General features: G+C 36.0%; 1 protein-coding gene across 1 annotated transcript; it reads left to right on the forward strand.

Annotated features, from left to right (window-relative positions):
* Nucleotides 1-291: 291 nt before the first annotated feature.
* On the forward strand, nucleotides 292-17,890 carry tdrd7a (tudor domain containing 7 a). The gene is made up of 18 exons (XM_048197299.1): nucleotides 292-425; nucleotides 1,438-1,645; nucleotides 1,940-2,084; nucleotides 4,600-4,759; nucleotides 4,838-4,917; nucleotides 5,701-5,879; nucleotides 5,982-6,412; nucleotides 6,980-7,240; nucleotides 7,349-7,535; nucleotides 8,894-9,005; nucleotides 9,096-9,298; nucleotides 9,415-9,549; nucleotides 9,642-9,725; nucleotides 11,242-11,376; nucleotides 11,564-11,674; nucleotides 13,241-13,671; nucleotides 13,796-13,956; nucleotides 17,185-17,890. Exons 2-18 carry the CDS (start codon nucleotides 1,439-1,441, stop codon nucleotides 17,403-17,405), a joined length of 3,243 nt encoding a protein of 1,080 aa, XP_048053256.1. The 5' UTR covers nucleotides 292-425; nucleotide 1,438; the 3' UTR covers nucleotides 17,406-17,890.
* The last annotated feature ends 49 nt before the right edge of the window (nucleotides 17,891-17,939 follow it).

The following is a 17,939-nucleotide window of genomic DNA, read 5'->3' on the forward strand; positions in this document are numbered from 1 at the left end:
GTCATCACCCTGAATTCTCACAGCAAGAGTTTTATTTATCACTTTTGCCTTCAGCCCCTTTACAGAGCAAGATTGCTCATTTTAATAGGTTTTTACAATACTAAATGCTGACAAAGAATTTTCTACTCTTTATCTTAAAGGGCTGGGCCTTCAATAGTCTAGTCAGGGTCATTGGGATTTATTTATATATTTATATATTTGTTTATTAATTTGTTATGTAAATACAATAGAATAGTAAATAACGTACTTGGATTCAGCTGAATTATTTTATTTTATTTTATTTATTTTTTGGCTTTATGACATTTGACCTCAGTCCTTTTTCAGATGACGTCGTATGACGTAGCTGCAGGGATAGCAAATACACGTGCGTGCGCGCGCGCGCGATATTAAACGGCTAGATTAGTGTGAAGAGAAAAAGCAATCAGGTGAGTTTAATTAATAATACTTCCCTTAATAATGTTTTGGTCATATTTTTTATGATTTTGGGAATAAGAAGTTTCTTTACAAGTTAAAAGAAACGGAATAATAAAGTTAAATCAGATGCCTGTCCCTTGATAAGCTAGTTAATTAACGTACTGTCTGATGAAAGTTAGCTAAGCTTCCTCCTTCCCGCCTGTCTTCTTTCTGATATTTGAGTGATTAAATGCTTTATGTTTTTCGTAAGTGTAAGGTTATCTTGGCTGATACCTACTACCAAAATAATTACGGCTTTAAAACATAAAAATATTGTAAACTGTATTTTTGGGGTTAATGTTTGTAATATGAATAAGTATGACATTAAAAATAAAAAACAAGCATGAACCATTACTTTTTACATGAAAATAATTTCAGTCTAAGGGTCGATGACAAATAAGTTCATAAAAGCTTATGTGAGAGTTTTATAAGTTCATAATATTCATGTATGTTCATACGTTTTTGGAAAACTAAGTGGGGAAAAACATGAATAACTTTTTCAACAACTATAAAATTTAAATTAATGTGTGTACACTGCTTAATTGTTATTTTCAAGTAAAATAGTTCATATAGATATAGAATTAAAATAACAATTAAGCAGTGTACACACATTAATTTAAATTTTATAGTATTATATATACATCAAACAGGTTTTCTAGGGGTTAATCCATCTGACCTGAACTTTTCAATCAAAATATTGCCATTGTTCTGTTATACACAGCTTTAGTTTGATAGGTTGCTCTATTGTTATGTAGACTCTGAACATTCATTAATTACCACAGCCATAACTAACTATAAACCTTCAAAGCATATCAGTCTCACTGTAAGATGCCTACCTAGACAGTATTTTTGAGTAGCTCATAACTCATCCGACTCCGAATGTGCCTGCGATGCCCAAGATCCTATCTAGCAACTCATTAGGTTACAAAAATGCTGTCTGCAGCCATAGTGTCTTCATTCAATTGGCTTTGTGTTTGAGTGCAGGATGAGTGACGTGGAGTTGGTGAAAAAGATGCTGCGAGCTGTTCTTCAGAGCAGTAAGCACGGTGTGGCCATGGCCCGCCTGCAAGGAGATTACCGGGCTCTGACAGGAGAGATGATTCCCTACCGGAAGTTCGGCCATGCCAATCTAGAGAGCTTTCTGCGCAGCATTCCTGGTGTGGTGCGGCTTGAACGCTCCAGTGCTGGGGAGGTGATGCAGTCAGTTAATCTGTTAATAGACCTCTTATCTTTTGTTTACGAATGCTGCGCATGAACTTCAGGCTGTGTGAAAACAAAAGCATCATTGAGATTTTATATAAATAGGCCATGGTGAAACGATTACAGGTTTTGTGAATCGATAATTTAATTTTTGCTTCTCCTCCTGTTAAATACCACATATACACACACACAAAGAAAAACATAGAGAAAATGTTATTGATTAGTCTATGTATCATCATGCCAGAATCAAACTATAATGTGACAGACTTTATGTGTATGTTTGTAGGTCATGTGTTTTGCTGGTGTGTGTGAGGAGACGGCACACATCGCACAGCTGGTCGCCCGGCAGAAGAATGTGAAGAAGTCCGGCTGCTCTAAATTGCTGAACTTCCAAATGAGAGCAAAGTCTTCCTCTTTGTTTTCATATAACGGTAACTCGCATGCACAAACAAACGAAAAGCCCCAGTAAGAGACGCTGTTTGGCTGATATGATGTCCTTTTCGTGGTTCATTTCAGTCAAGTTTTGTATTTCGTAATGTCACATATTTCTTATACAACTTTTTTTTTTTTTTTTGTAAATAAAATGCTTCTATGCTTTCACTATTTTCTAATCATCAATATTTCTAATATATCAATCAATATTTTCTAATAATTTTTCTAGCTTGTGCTATTCTAGGTGATGTTTGAATTGAACTTTGTATTGCAAGCACTTCTCGTGTTATCATCTCCTTATGATCAATCACTTGTCCTCAAGTCCTCATTTCTAAGTTGCTTTGGACAAAAGTATCTGATGAATGTAACTTCTGTATTATTCTGCTGTTCATAAATTAACAGAGCACATCTTAAAGTACACTAAAAGTCCCCCTGTAGTCTATATTTTTATCCCTTGAAACTCATCTTTGATCACCAAAATGACATATTTAAATGTTTTTTCCTGTGAAAAATATTTCTTCATGCCTTAAAATGGCTTGAATGTAATTCTACACTTTGCTTAATTTAGTATACGCGGTTCCCCGCCTCCACTCACTCACACCAGCTCAGAGATCCACGCGGTCAACTTTACTGTAGTAAACGCTGGCAAGTGGAAATACTGGTTTAAAGGGTTAGTTTACCCAAAAATGAAAATTGTCATTTATTACTTACTCTCATGTCATTCCACACCTGTAAGACCTTCGTTAATCTTCAGAACATAAATTAAGATATTTTAGTTGAAATCCGATAGCTCCGTGAGGCCTCCATAGGGAGCAATGACACTTCCTCTGTCAAGATCCATAAAGGTACTAAAAACATATTTAAATCGGTTCATGTGAGTACAGTGGTTCAATATTAATATTATAAAGTGACGAGAATATTTTTGGAGCGCCAAAAAAACTAAATAACGACTTATTTAGTGATGGCCGATTTCAAAACACTGCTTCAGGAAGATTCGGAGCACAGATGAATCAGTGTGTCGAATCTGCTGTTCGGAGCGCCAAAGTCACATGATTTCAGCCGTTGGCAGTTTGACACGCGATCTGAATCATGATTCGATACACTGATTCATTTGTGCTCCGATGCTTCCTGAAGCAGTGTTTTGAAATCGGCCATCACTAAATAAGTCGTTATTTTGTTTATTTGCCGCTCCAAAAATATTCTCGTCGCTTTATAATATTAATATTGAACCACTGTACTCACATGAACCGATTTAAATATGTTTTTAGTACCTTTATGGATCTTGAGAGAGGAAGTGTCCATTGCTCCCTATAGAGGCCTCACGGAGCTATCGGATTTCAACTAAAATATCTTAATTTTTGTTCTGAAGATTAATGAAGGTCTTACGGGTGTGGAACGACATGAGGGTAAGTAATAAATGACAGAATTTTCAGTTTTGGGTGAACTAACCCTTTAATTCAGCCATAAAATCTTTGAACCAGAAACTGATTCAGAAGAAGTGAAAGAGTGAATTATACAGGGTCGTCTACAAAGTCGATGTATGAGAATGGTAATACGTTTCATGTGTCACTCTTTACAACGTCGGACACATAACGGTAATTAATGTTTAGCCTTATGCTTGACTACGTTATCAAACAGCTAATAATGTGTTGTTAATGTTACACAAACAATGTTCCCATTTGCCATCTGAGTCAGATAGCTGCCTTCTAAAAATCAACATCCTTAGAAACACTTTGAACAACTCAGAACGTCGCTGGAGTAAGGCACATAGTTCATCATATATACATCGTATATAATTCACCCATTATATTGCTAAATGTACCCGATTTTTCATATCAACAGGAAAATACTCAGAGATAACCTGGCTTCTCTAGAGACTCCCCTACTTCGCAGCATAGTTCATGATATGCTAAAGCCTGCCTGCATGTTGACGTGATCAGTTACATGGTAGTTTTTGACGTCACAAATACCATTGATTTCAAACCGCGTTTTTGAAACTTTCTTTAGATTAATGTAGCTTTAAGGAGAAAATACTCAACAATGGTGTTGACTTATGAATTTGCACATGGTTTGTCTTAAAGCATTAAAAACACCACATAGACACACAAACAACATTAAAAACTTGATTTTCACCACGCAAGGTCTTAAAGCTTAAATTCTGTGAGGTGTAAAACCTTAAATGGATTTTATTTTTTTTGTGTGTGTGTTGTAAAACTAAAGTTGTTTTTTTCTTTTAAAGAGCATGTTAACCACATTAATCAAGTTAATGGGATTAACTCTGACATTGAAAATCTTAGTTTCTGTGCCCACGTCCCATGAGAGCTTATTAAAGGGTTTAATGCTGTGCCTTTGCCCACCAAGCTTGTCTGTATATGTGTGCTGGCTATATCTGTGGCATTCGGTCACCGTTGCGCTCTAATGCCACAAACTATTTAGCATCCTGCAGACCGTCATGTAGCCCTTCGAGGTATGTGCTTGTTTATTGATGTGGTTTAACTGTTTTGGTCTTCGCAGTCAAACCTCGCTTGTCTCTGCGGCAACCGGGACACATGACTCATCCCGCTCGAGGCACCGCATCCAAATCTAGTTTTTACCCTAACCAGCGCCAGCTTTACAGCACCGACCTCCCCTCCTCCCGGGCTCCTTCCCGGCAACAGAACTGGAAATCACCAGGGTGAGTGATGTGAGACAAAACACTTGTGAGCACTAAAACATTCTCAATACATTCATCCCAACACTTGTGTGATTTCAGGTTAGGGGGGACTGCATTTGTACCCAACAAGATCAATACAGAAATAAAGACTCAACCTTATAAGACCAGTGGGACACCAGGTAAACCACACGTTTTGCCCTATTAAAAATATTTGTATTTTCTTCATGACAACGGTAAAGTTTATGTTGGCTCAGATACAGTGTTTTATTTAGACAAGACCGAAGCCTGAAACTAGAGCTGCATGATTCTGAATAAATTGAGAATCACAATATTTTGTTTTTAAAGTAAAGAACACGATTCTCCCACGATTCTGAATAGACAACTAAAAAAAATAACATGTAATTTAATTTAATTGCTGCAGTCTATTTAAAATGTTTAATTTTAATCTGTTTGAATGAATGATTGAATGACTCACTTGTTTCATTACTGGATGAATCAGCATCTCTTGAATTAATGATTCAATGACACAAATTAAACTCACTTGTCACCACCTACTGGCGTAACAATGTAATTGATACAGTTGTTATTTGATTTTCTCTATTTTGATCGCTTTTGTAGACATCAGTGTTTATATCTGAAATATAAACTTTTATCCCAGTATTTCTGTGACAATTTGAATATTTGTAACACGTTTCTGAAGATTAACCTGAACAAAACCTTTAAGCATCATAAGAGCCATAGAGCTTATTTTCTGCAGTAATCCAAAAGCCATTGGGAAAATCCTGTTGGCTTTTTGTCTAGGGAACCAGGGTGGAGGTAACTTCTGGGTTGGCCTACAAAAATATTTCATCACTGCTGCACTTTATTTTCCTCAGGATATGCTACTTTACTTTTATAATCTCCTCTTTTTTTATTTTTTGATCTATCAATTTAAGTGTGACGTTTGTTTCTGTTTTCTTCAGCTCAGCAAAAGCCTGTAAACTGTGCTGATGTTGCGGTGGTTCAGGGTCGAATCAAACAGCTTCTGCAGAAGTACAGCAGTGGAGTCTGGCTGTCCAAAATCCCTCAGCTCTATAGGGATATGTTCCAGGAAGAGCTCCACATGCACAAAGAAGTGGAGACATGGACACACATCTGCACTGTGAGAGAAATTACTTACTGAACCTCATAATGTAATAAAGATGGTGACTGTTGTTATATGATATATGATCATTTTGTTTTCTTTGTCTCTGCTGTCCTTTAGGTTGAAAAGCCAGGCAGCAATAACATAGTGGACCGCCTGGTGTATCCAGTCTTGGACCCTGCCCCAAAACCAAGCACTGTGCCTGCTGTAGCTCCATGCAAGCAGTCTCCTAACACTGCATCTTGGAAACAGCCAACACCTGCCCAGCAAACTACCCGCATCCTCAGAACTCTTGCCATTAACATTCCTCCTTCAACCCAGAAATCCCAAACACTCTTGAGCCCAACATCGCCCAACTCCACCATGATGGATTTTACTCTCCCCGAAACACCCAAAGCTCAGCCCAACGCACTCATCACCCCTCCCTCCACCCCGCCCTCTCACCAGCCTCTGACTCCAGAGATCAAGCAGAAACTGCGGCAGCTGCTCAATAAATATAGCCAGGGCCTGTGGGCTCATGCACTTCCACAGCTTTTCCAGGAGGCCTTTGGGTAGGATGCTATGCTGTATACTGAATATTTGTAAAGTGCACTGCATACTATTTTCAGTATGCAGTGGAAATTTTGAACAGAAGTCCATTTATCATTATAATACTATAATTTAGATTGTTTACATTTTTTAAAAGTTGTGTAAACTGTCATTTTTGGCTATCCAAACAAAAATAAATCAAGAAAAAAATGCATACTGCTAAAATAGTATGAATGTGGTTTATTAGCATGCTATTCTTAACTGCAGCTGTAATTGAAAATACGCATATCATCATATATGCATATGCATATATCACTGAATATTCAGTCTTGTCCTAGCACTAGTGTAAGTGAAGTAAAATGTACTATACACTACCATTCAAAACTTGGGGTCAGTAAGATTTTTTTTTTTTTTTTTTTTTTTTTTTTTTTTTTTTGAAGAAGAAGAAGAAGAAAAAATAAGTTACATACGCTCACCAAGTCTGCATTATGTTGAACAAAATTATAGTAAAAATAGTCTGACCACCTTACATATCACACAAATATTAGTTTATTTGTAAAACTTTTTTTTAACTTTGTCTTGTCTCTCAGGTGCGAGTTTCCGCAGTATGTGTTGGAGGATCTGTCTTTGTTGGCAGATACGTGTATGGTTGAATACCCCATGCCGGACAATCGAAAGAGAGCCATACTGTACACACTACCGTGTCAGGTGCAGACGCAGCCCCGTCCTCGCCCACCACCACTGGTTATGCTCTGTGCCAGCAATCCACATGTGCCTCCTCTGATTATCCCAGCGACAGAGTTTCTATCTGTTTTGGTGATGGAGGTCAGCAGCAACAACATTGTTCTCAGGTAATGCTCACAAAACTAGTATTTTAATATTAGATATAAGATAAATCTCTAGTTCTATTATTTGCATTATTTAAGGTTGTGGATTCATGATGGTGTCTTATTTTTCAGGTTTGTGGGGGATGGATACTCTAAAGCTCTGGAGGTGATGGAGGAGGCCATGCTTCAATTCTATACTACAGTTGGAGCTGGACTTCGTCTTCTCTCCCCAAAAATTGGACAACTGGTGGCGGTTGCGATGGAGGAAGATGCAGTACTGAGAGCTCAGGTCCACCAGGTCACAGAGGACAACGTGAAGGTACCAGACTCTTCTGTATCCACTTCTGCAACTTAAGAGCAGAGGGCTGTTTCATAAAAGATGCTAAGAAAAGCGAGGATTAAACTCCAACACCTGACTTGAATGAACAAATGGGTTGGGGCTAAAGTGGTTTCATAAAATGTAATTGAAGTTTACGCAGTCCTGCTAATTTGATCCAGGTTTACCTAGTCAAGATACAATGAAAATTGTGAAAATTGCTTTTCTTAAGCAACCCTAGAGGTCGATCATGGATCAAATCGATCCACCATAAGAAAGAGCATACATTTTGTGCTATTTTATGCGTTTGAGACATGGTGTTTTCCTTAGTGCATAACTTACTTTTCATAAGTTCATACTCCATCTGTAAATGTTAGAAAGTCATGCAAATATTTCCATTTTGCTGCTAAACTTCACAGTGAATGAGTAATGCTGTGCGCATTCTCGCTAAACAGACGGGACGCAATAATTCTGATTAAAATATATATTTTGCTAAAATATTTGATGTTGGACATTAAATGTGCCTTATGTACAATTTTAAACCTACAAGTAAGTGTATTTTTTATGATAGTAACTATAAATGGACTATTGTAATGGGGTAAACCAATATACTTTAGCCCAACTACTGAGTTTAGATTTATCTTACCAATTAAAATTTAGTCTGTGCATATTTATTTTAACCTTTTAATTTTGTGATTTTAATTTCTGCTCTTCTAATAACCATAAAATGTACTACAGCTGCCAAACAAAACCAGAGAGAAATGTATTCATATATAGAAATGTATTAAAATATAATTTAAATCTAATTAAATCTTGGGCACAAAAGAACCTGTAGGTTACACACACACATATATGTGTTTTTGAAGCGTTGATCATTGTAGCCAATCACAGATATATATGTTGAGTGCGAGAACACATTGGCCAATCAGAGGTGTTTATGAATCTCCTCAACAGTGCTCAAAATGCTAGGGGGAAATGCTGATCACATTTTTTTTTTTTTTTTTTTTTTAAATTTCAGTACCGACTTGGTATCAAAGTCAGTACTTTTGACAACCCTATCATAGATCCATATCCAGATATAAACCCCCACTCCCAATTCAATATTTATATTTTTATATTTATATATATTTCAAGCATCTTTGTTCACTTCTTTGTGCCTGTCTTCAGCGTGTCCCATCTTTGAACTATGTTAATGTCCTGTTTACAGACTGTGTGATATTTCCACACAAATTACACTTTGGGAAATTATTGCAAACTAAAAACTGTCCGGTTGTGATCGTGTGTTTGGAGCAAAAACCGCCCAGTTCTGATTTAAGGCTGGTGCCTCTAACTTCCTCTAACATCATCTTTCCTTTTCGTAGGTGTACTGTGTGGATCATGGGTTCTTTGAGGTGGTCAGCAGGAAGAAGATACTCCAGCTGAGGGATCAATTCCTGACTCTTCCCTTCCAGGCAACCACATGCCAACTTGCAGGTAACATTTATCAGAGGCCTTTGTGTATGTGTGAGAGAGCAATATGTTACATAATTACTTTTTGTGTTCACATTTACTTGTGTTTGTCAGGTCTAGAGCCATTCAGTACAGATGCGGTAGTTCTGAAGACTCTGGAGTCATTAGCTGTTGGTCGTACGTTATTGGCTGAGATTGTGGAGCGAGAGGACACGCCGCTTATTGTGCTGTATGACACTTCTCAGAACGATGATGTCAATGTGAACGCTGTATGCTTGAAAGCCCTGCAGGATAAGTCCATGGAGAATCCTCTACAGGTCAATCATTAATAAAATCACAAAATTATTAAATTGGATTTTTCCAAAAAACAAAAAGGAATAAATTCACAAAATGAATGAATAATAATAATGTTTTTCCCCTCATGTCTCTTCAGGTGAACAGCGTGTACACAAACGTGTGTGTGACAAATGTGTGCTCTGATGGCAGTATTTACTGTCAGCTGCCTTCTCGAGGCCAGGCCAAACTCAAAGACATCATGGACAAGATTGAGTCACATTTCATCTCTCAGGTAAAACAATTAAATTCAGTGTTTTTGATTTTAGGCATCTGTTAGGTGTATATGATCGTGGGAACATTAAATGTCTCTTATGTGTTTCTAAGTTAACATGGGAGCTGTTGGTGTCCAAACCATTCTGCGGGAAAGTGTGTCTAGCTAAATACAAGGGCAAATGGGCGAGAGCAGAGGTGAGAAGACATTCTGCTTTTTCCCTTCATCACTCATATCATGTTCTATCTCTGGAGTTAACTGTCCTCACACATAGGGTTGGGAATCAAAAATCGATTCCAATTCTGTAATCGGATACTTAAGGTCAAGGATTGCATACTTGTAATAAAATTAAAATTTCAGTTCCACTTATCGATTCATGTGTGCGCATTTTAATGTGATTTCAAACCATTTTCAAGTGCCAGAAGACTTGAAAGAGAACTCATTTCGACACAGAGAGACACCTCATATAGTGTGCAATACTAAATTGAGTTCTTGAATGCACAAATACACACAAAATTGTCAAAATATCTTGGTAAACTCGTTTTTTGAAGGTGAACAATTGAGAAACAGAATGCATGTGTAACAGATATTGTACATATAACAATATATGTACATGATTTTATATATATATATATATATATATAATATATATATATATATATATATATATATAATATAAAAAACAGTATATTGGATCCTGCATGAGGTCATAAAGTGACAGCAGCTTAATAAACCTGCTGCAGTCTGTCATTAATGTTAACCATAGAATAAAGGAAAATGAAACCGAACAACTGACCGAACAACTTTTTTAACTTTAAGGATTAATCTGTTTATATTTTAAAAAACTTTTTATAATTTCTTTTTTTATTTTATAAAACTTTTTTTAGAAAACTGTGCCGTTATTTTACATTTGATTTACAATTTCTGTACCTGTTGTATTCATTTGTGCTATTGCTAATTTTTATTTTTATTTTATTACTGTTTACTTGTTTTTAATAATGTTTGAAATTTCTATTAGTTAGTCCAGTTGTTTTTTCTGTGGTATTTTTGTTAAAACCATATGAAAATGTTAGTGTTCTTTAGGCTTTTTTGTAAGCTGCTGATTTTTGTTCATGGAAATCATCTGCAACAAAATCAAAATCACAATATGGTTTAATGCAATTACCAAATTGCAAGGGCTGCAATTTAATTAAATGTATCTGCTGGGGGTTTCAAAATGAAGCTTGGCACTATGTTCATTTACACACGTGAAGCTCATGATACGGTTTGCAGTAAATGCTGCTCCACACGAACCTCATCTTTGGTTTGCTTATAACATGCATTTGGGAATGCAACATGTGACAGTCATTTCACTAGATTTGTAATGAGAAGTGTTTGTAAAACTGTTGACGACAAAGGAGAAACTTTAAGGACTTCCTGTGGTTTTCTGCCAAAATAAAAGCACATAGGTTTAATGTTTAAAAATGAAGAAATTTCTATGTGAATATTGAATTTTATATGCAGATGTACTACCCTACAAAATAACTTTTTCCAAATAGAGCTATTGAAGTCATTGAGTAAAAATTCCAGTTTTCATATCACAATTTGTTGTAGAAGAACTAAATATCGCATTTTTTAAATGTCGTTTTTTTCCCCCCAGTATTGTGCAGCTCTAGTGAAAATTACATTTGTTCAATTGGTTAAATGTAGAATGTGTGTGTCATCTGTGTGTAGATCATTAACCTTCATGGCAGCCAAGTGTTGGACATCTTGTTTTTGGATCTGGGACTTCCTGCTTCTCTGGAGGTCAGTGAGCTCAGAGAGATCCCGCCAATCTACCTCAGAGAGCTCATCACCATTCCACCTCAGGTACACACGTTTATATTCTTGCTCACTCATTTCCATTCATGCTCGTCACTTACTACAGATGTGCAGGTCATTGTCTCATTTACGTCATTTATGTTTTAGTTTTTTCTTGTTTTTGAATAATAAAGTAGCTCAAATAACTCATTTAGATATGAATGAAAGTAATTGTTATATACTTCTGCCCTTGTAGGCTATAAAGTGCCTCCTGGAGGACGTGAATGCAGATGGGGGTGTTTGGCCTCCTGAAGCTGTTCTGTGGTTGAGAGAGACAGTCCTCAGCAAAGCCCCCAGCTGCATGAAGGTATTGTACATTCAGTTGATGTTTACTGAAAAATAGATATTAATGATTGATTTTCTTACTCCAAAGTAGGGATGCACGATATTTTGAAATTGCATTATGGCATCAATTCAAGTCACCTTTTATCTATATAGCGCTTCTTAAAATGCAGTTTCAAAGCAGCTTTACAGTGATAGAAAAATAATGTTACAAAGTTTGTTTTGGCTGTACAGTGGCTCTAGAAGAAAATGGTGTCATTGTCCAGCTTAAGTTAGTTTAGTATTGATTCATTTTCATTGTAAAATGTATTAGTTATTAATTTAGTTCATTTATCTATACAACAGCTCTGGAGAAAACATTGTCATTGTCCAGCTCTGTTCAGTTCACATACAATGGTGTCAGTGCAGGAAGATCAGTAATATTGTTGAATATTAAGTAATATTAGCTGGCTAGCCAGGCAAGTTTCAGATTAATTTGCGCCAATCATGGGTTTTAGGTACCATGAAAATGACTTTGCTTTTAGCTGTGTTCATCACCATAGTAACTTATGCTCCATAGCTAACCTGCTCCAGGGCAGGTTATGTTCTGGGTCAAAGATCTCAAACTGAAATTGGACCAATCAGATGTGAGCTAAGTGACGCTGACACCTCCAACACAATAAAGTCACTCCCCCAGTGTCTCTTCCTCCAAATTAAAGGTCACTATATTGTTAAAAAAAAAAAAAAAAAAAAAATAACGATAAAATTGTCTGGATTTAATCATTACTTAGACACAAGCACATTAATTACATACAAGCAATTTTAGTTTAACAGTTATTATTAACATTTAGACTATTAATACACAGATCATATATAATACAATTAAGCTGTAAATAAACTCTTTAAATATTACTACATGTGACCTAACACACATTTATGTGCACATGCTCCAAAAACTCAGGATCAAAGCCTGAGTTGACAGAGAAAGTTGATGATCAGCATCATGGTACCAACAAAGCCAGATTGGAGTGGTTTGGTTTTGTCAACTTGAAACTAATCCTATAACTCTGAATTTGTTCAACTACCATCACGGTACAGGCCCCTGGTTTTACTTTTGAAATTAAGAAACTACAATGTAAATATTGTAATTGTACAGTTGTGCTATAAAATATTATTATTATTATTATTATTATTATTATTATTATTATTATTAACAACACTTTTTTTAATTTATTTACAGTACAATAGTCATTACTTATATAGTTTATTATTATTATTATTTCATAGTTATAGTGGATGTCAAAAGCAGTAGGAATGTAGCCTTTGATTAATCAAATTAACACCCAAATTTTTCCTAGTTTTCTCAAATTGTTCAGATTGAAAAGGATGGTTTGTCCTTAAAGACTTCAGATTAAAAAATTGTTATTATTATTATTATTATTATTATTATTATTATTATTATTATGTAGATGCACTCCTTTACAAAATCAACCTAATAATTCTAGAATGAATAGAGCTATTCAGGTCACCTAGTGAAAGTTCCTGTATTTATATGTTGCATAAAAACAAAATATTGCAATGTCCATTTATTGGCATGTTTATGTGCGTTTAGATAATCAAGCTTGATGAGACCAGGACTGTGCATGTCTACCTCTTCAGTGGCAATGGAGCTCATGACCTTCAGAGCAGCATTAACCACCAGCTATCCTCATGTCCATTCTGGCAACGGGGTGCCTACTTCAGCAAGATCGCCAGGGTTTCCGAAACTATCCTGCCAGTGGCAGGGGACAACCCCCATACATCTCCTACACAGTCTACTGCCCTCACACTGCCTCCTCAGATGGACTTGCCGCTTGTTGGGCAAAACATGGATGTGTTTGTGTCAGTTGCATGCCACCCTGGGCACTTTGTGCTGCAGCCGTGGCAGGAGCTATACAAGCTAGTGGTGCTGATGGGAGAGATGATCCTGTTCTACAACAAACAGGAAGTAACCCAAATCAACATCCAGAAAAATAACGTCTACGCTGCCAAGATTGACAACAAGTGAGATCTGAATGGCACCTCTGATTATAATTCCTCACCTGAATAACACAAGTAAATAAATTTCTGTCTTTTTCTTTTTTTTCTCACTAACTTCTTCTTGTCACCTCGCTGTCTTTATCTATAGTTGGCATCGTGTTTTGGTAAAAGGCGTCCTGACCAATGGCTTAGTCTCTGTGTACGAACTGGATTATGGGAAGTACGAGTTGATCAACTATTCCCAGCTCCAACCACTCATCGATGAGTTCAGGCAGCTGCCATTCCAGGGCATTTTTGCTCAGCTGGCTGGTAAGAGAGAAGCTGGAGCCAAATGGAGCTCAAAACAAAATTATATCTTGATTATTTTGCAGCCACCTTCTAGTATTTGATAAACATACTGTATTTGCTCTGAAATGGCTGAAAGGATTATTTATCTTTCAGAGGAACCATACAGTATATTTCAGCCAAACACCCAATGTTGGAAAGTAGAATATTTAAAGGAAGTATAGTTTTTTTTTTTTTTTTTTTTTTTTTTTTTTTTCAAAAGTAAGAAAATTTTGCTATACTACTTATTTTTTATACTCAATTATGTTGTAATAACGAGATGTCGTTAAAATGACATCTTTTCTTGTGATAAAGAGGTGTTATGTCCTTAAAACGACATATTTTTACATGACGTGTACGAAATATGCCTTTATCTGATCTATAATAGAGAATTTATATAGCCTAGATCAGTGCCTTTATCACACTTCGGCGCATTCGAAAAGCAGAAGCGGTTATAGCGTAAAATACCTTTTGATTCCTGTATCAATGGCATAACATGAGATTGTTGTGATTTGGTGTACAGTTCACAGATAGTCCATCTAAACCAAACTTTCTCAAACTTATGAGACAGAAAATTTTCCAAGGACTCCTCATAATTTGCCTATAACTGAGATTAAACCCAAAGTTAATGTGGGTGGGAGTAATGAACACAATTATTTTATTGCCGTATATCCCCATTTGTAAATATGCACTTTTTTTATAATGGACAATTTTATAACTTAGCCTATACCTTATTTTCTGGAGAATAAGTTGCACTTGATTGTCGCATACACCGGGTCAGACTTAAGTTTTTGAGAACCCCCCAGAGGAATTGCATTGGTGTATCAGTCGCATTTTATTATTACATGTAAAAATAAATGTTTACAAACATTAGGCTATAAACATATATAAGCTATTTCCTCAACAAATCCTTTAATTTTAAAGGTATTCAATATAAAACAAGAATGAAAAATACACTACAGGTCAAAAGTTTTTCAACAGTAAGATTTTTTTTAATTTTTTTTTTATGTTTTTAAAAGAAGTCTCTTCTTCATTTATTTGATCCAAAATACAGCAAACACATTTTTCTATTTGAATATATTTTAAAATGTAATTTATTTCTGTGCTGAATTTTCAGTCAGTCTTCAGTCCAGTCTTCAGTGTCACATGATCCTTCAGAAATCATTCTAATATGTCGATTTGGACAAATAGATAAAGCCTTGGTGAGCAGAAGAGACTTATAATTTAAAAACATTAAAAAATCTTACTGTTCAAAAACTTGACCGGTAGTGTATAAGTATAAAATAAACTAAAGCCGCGCACACACTTAACGATTGTTAGGCGATTATGAATGTAAATTGATACTTATGACTGACTGTGCTCAAACGCGTCCAGTCAGAGCCTGCGATTACAATCGGTGTTCAAATTCCATGTGTAAGTATTTAAAACGGCTTCAGTCGCAGGAAACAATCGCTGTATGTTGAGCTCAGTCTTAGAATGTTTTAGCTAGTCGTTAAATGTGTGCCTGGCATAATTATAGTGGCGTTCATTAGAAACAAATTTATTTTAAAGCCTAAATGAATTTGTTTAAAGCGAAACTGAAACCGGCGTTGGGCTCTGCTCTCATTTGGCACAAATCCATATGTTTCTATATTCACATTTGGACGCTAAATTATTGTTTTTTATGTTGTTAACAATGCTTTGTACTTCAATCGTGTCCCAAAACAGCATCCTCCACATGTGCAAAAATGACATATTATTATGAGAAAAGATAACATCTCGTTCTTATATAAAAAGATGTTGTTTTAACGACATCTGGTTATTACGACAAAAAAATATGTTGCAGCAATGCGCCACCGTAATATTTATATATGGATCAGTATAAAAAATAGTAATATTTACATGCTTATTTTTTTACTAATACTTTTTTAAAGCATGTGACATTCTGCACAGGGCCTTCTGTGAACAGTTTTGAATGATTGTACAAATGAAGTGTGAAATCGGTGATTAATAGCATCTCTGATTTAATTTGAATCATTTCATAAAGTACATTTATCTTAAACGAGTCGTGACAAAAGGCTGACAGCATATTCTGTCGGAAAATTAACAACCAAATAAAAATGTTAAAGGTGCCCAAGAATGCTTTTTCACAAGATGTAATATAAGTCTAAGGTGTCTCCTGAATGTGTCTGTGAAGTTTCAGCTCAAAATACCCCATAGATTTTTTTAAATTAATTTTTTTAACTGCCTATTTTGGGGCATCATTAACTATTCACTGATTTTTTTTCAGCGCGCCGCCCCTTTAATTCGCGTGCTCCCTACCACACGAGCTCTCGACTATAATACAGTGCATTTACAAAGTTCACACAGCTAATATAACCCTCAAATGGATCTTTACAAGATGTTCGTCATGCATGCTGTATGCATGCTTCGAATTATGTGAGTAAAGTATTTATTTTGATGTTTATATTTGATTCTCTATGAGTTTGATAGTGCTCCGTGGCTAACGGCTAATGCTACACTGTTGAAGAGATTTATAAAGAATGAAGCTGTGTTTATGAATTATACAGACTGCAAGTGTTTAAAAATGAAAATAGCAATGGCTCTTGTCTCCGTGAATTCAGTAAGAAACGATGGTAACTTTAACCACATTTAACAGTACATTAGCAACATGCTAAAGAAACATTTAGATAGACAATTTACAAATATCACTAAAAATATCACGCTATCATGGATCATGTCAGTTATTATTGCTCCATCTGCCATTTTCGCTGTCTGTTGATTCACCTGTGCAGATCCAGACGTTACTGGCTGCCCTTGTCTAATGCCTTTCATAATGTTGGGAACATGGGCTGGCATATGCAAATATTGAGGCGTACACCCCGACTGTTACGTAACAGTCGGTGTTATGTTGAGATCCACGTGTTTCCCGGAAGTCTTTTAAACAAATGAGATTTACATAAGAAAGAGAAAGCAATGGAGTTTGAAACTCAATGTATGTCTTTTCCATGTACTGAACTCTTGTTATTCAACTATGCCAAGGTAAATTCAAATTTTGAATCTAGGGCACCTTTAAAATCATCACAGTACTGATCTGTATTGATGTTTTGTTGTCGTCAAAATGGCAAATATATTGTAAATAATTGATGCATCACCCAGCTCTTATTACAAGTCACCTCAAAACTAATGCATGTATTAAAGCTTCTTATTTACATGTAAAATACTTGCTTTCAGGTGTCAAGCAAGGGGTCTGGTGTGAGGAAGCTTCTATGGTGTTTCGTAACCATGTTGAGAAAAAGCCGCTGGTGGCCCAGATCGAGTCAGTTGAGGAGGGGGAATGGCCCTGGGAGCGCAAAATCTCTGTCTACCTTGTGGACACCACACAAGAGGACAATGACATCTGGATCCACAACATTATGGTGGAGTTTTTAGATGAGATCAGCAGAGCTGCTTGAGACTGTTTCGACTACCCTTTCCCAGAACCATGCTGAAACCTTGAGCCTGAAGAAATCTAGCTCTAGAATTCAAGAGTGTGTTTGGTGGGCTCATTTTATTTAATTGTTCACAAATTGTTTCAGTTATCGTTCCGAGCGCCATGGGAAAGGGATTCCTTTACCTGTTTTTGCTTTTATGATAAATAATAATATTATACCATTGCCAAATTAACTTGTTATTGCCTGAACAGCTTCCCTTTCTTTGTCTTTACAATAGGGCCATTTGTCTTTTGATTTATTTATGTTTTTGTGTGAGACACTACTGCTTGTATTGTTAAAACTCTTGATTTTGCACTTTGGTTTGTTTGCTGTGGTCTTACTGTGTGTTTTCAGAAAAGAAAATGGCCTAACTGTAAAAGAACATTTGTATTTAGGTTCTCATGTTTGTTTTATTTCCAAGTTAACATTTGGTTTGAGCCATTAAACGAAAGGACGACAACACGAAACACTTGTGTGACTGTCATTTGTCTCTGCAATTTGATAGTCTGCAACTTG

Source organism: Megalobrama amblycephala, linkage group LG7, assembly GCF_018812025.1.
Source record: "Megalobrama amblycephala isolate DHTTF-2021 linkage group LG7, ASM1881202v1, whole genome shotgun sequence".
Lineage (NCBI taxonomy): Eukaryota > Metazoa > Chordata > Actinopteri > Cypriniformes > Xenocyprididae > Megalobrama > Megalobrama amblycephala.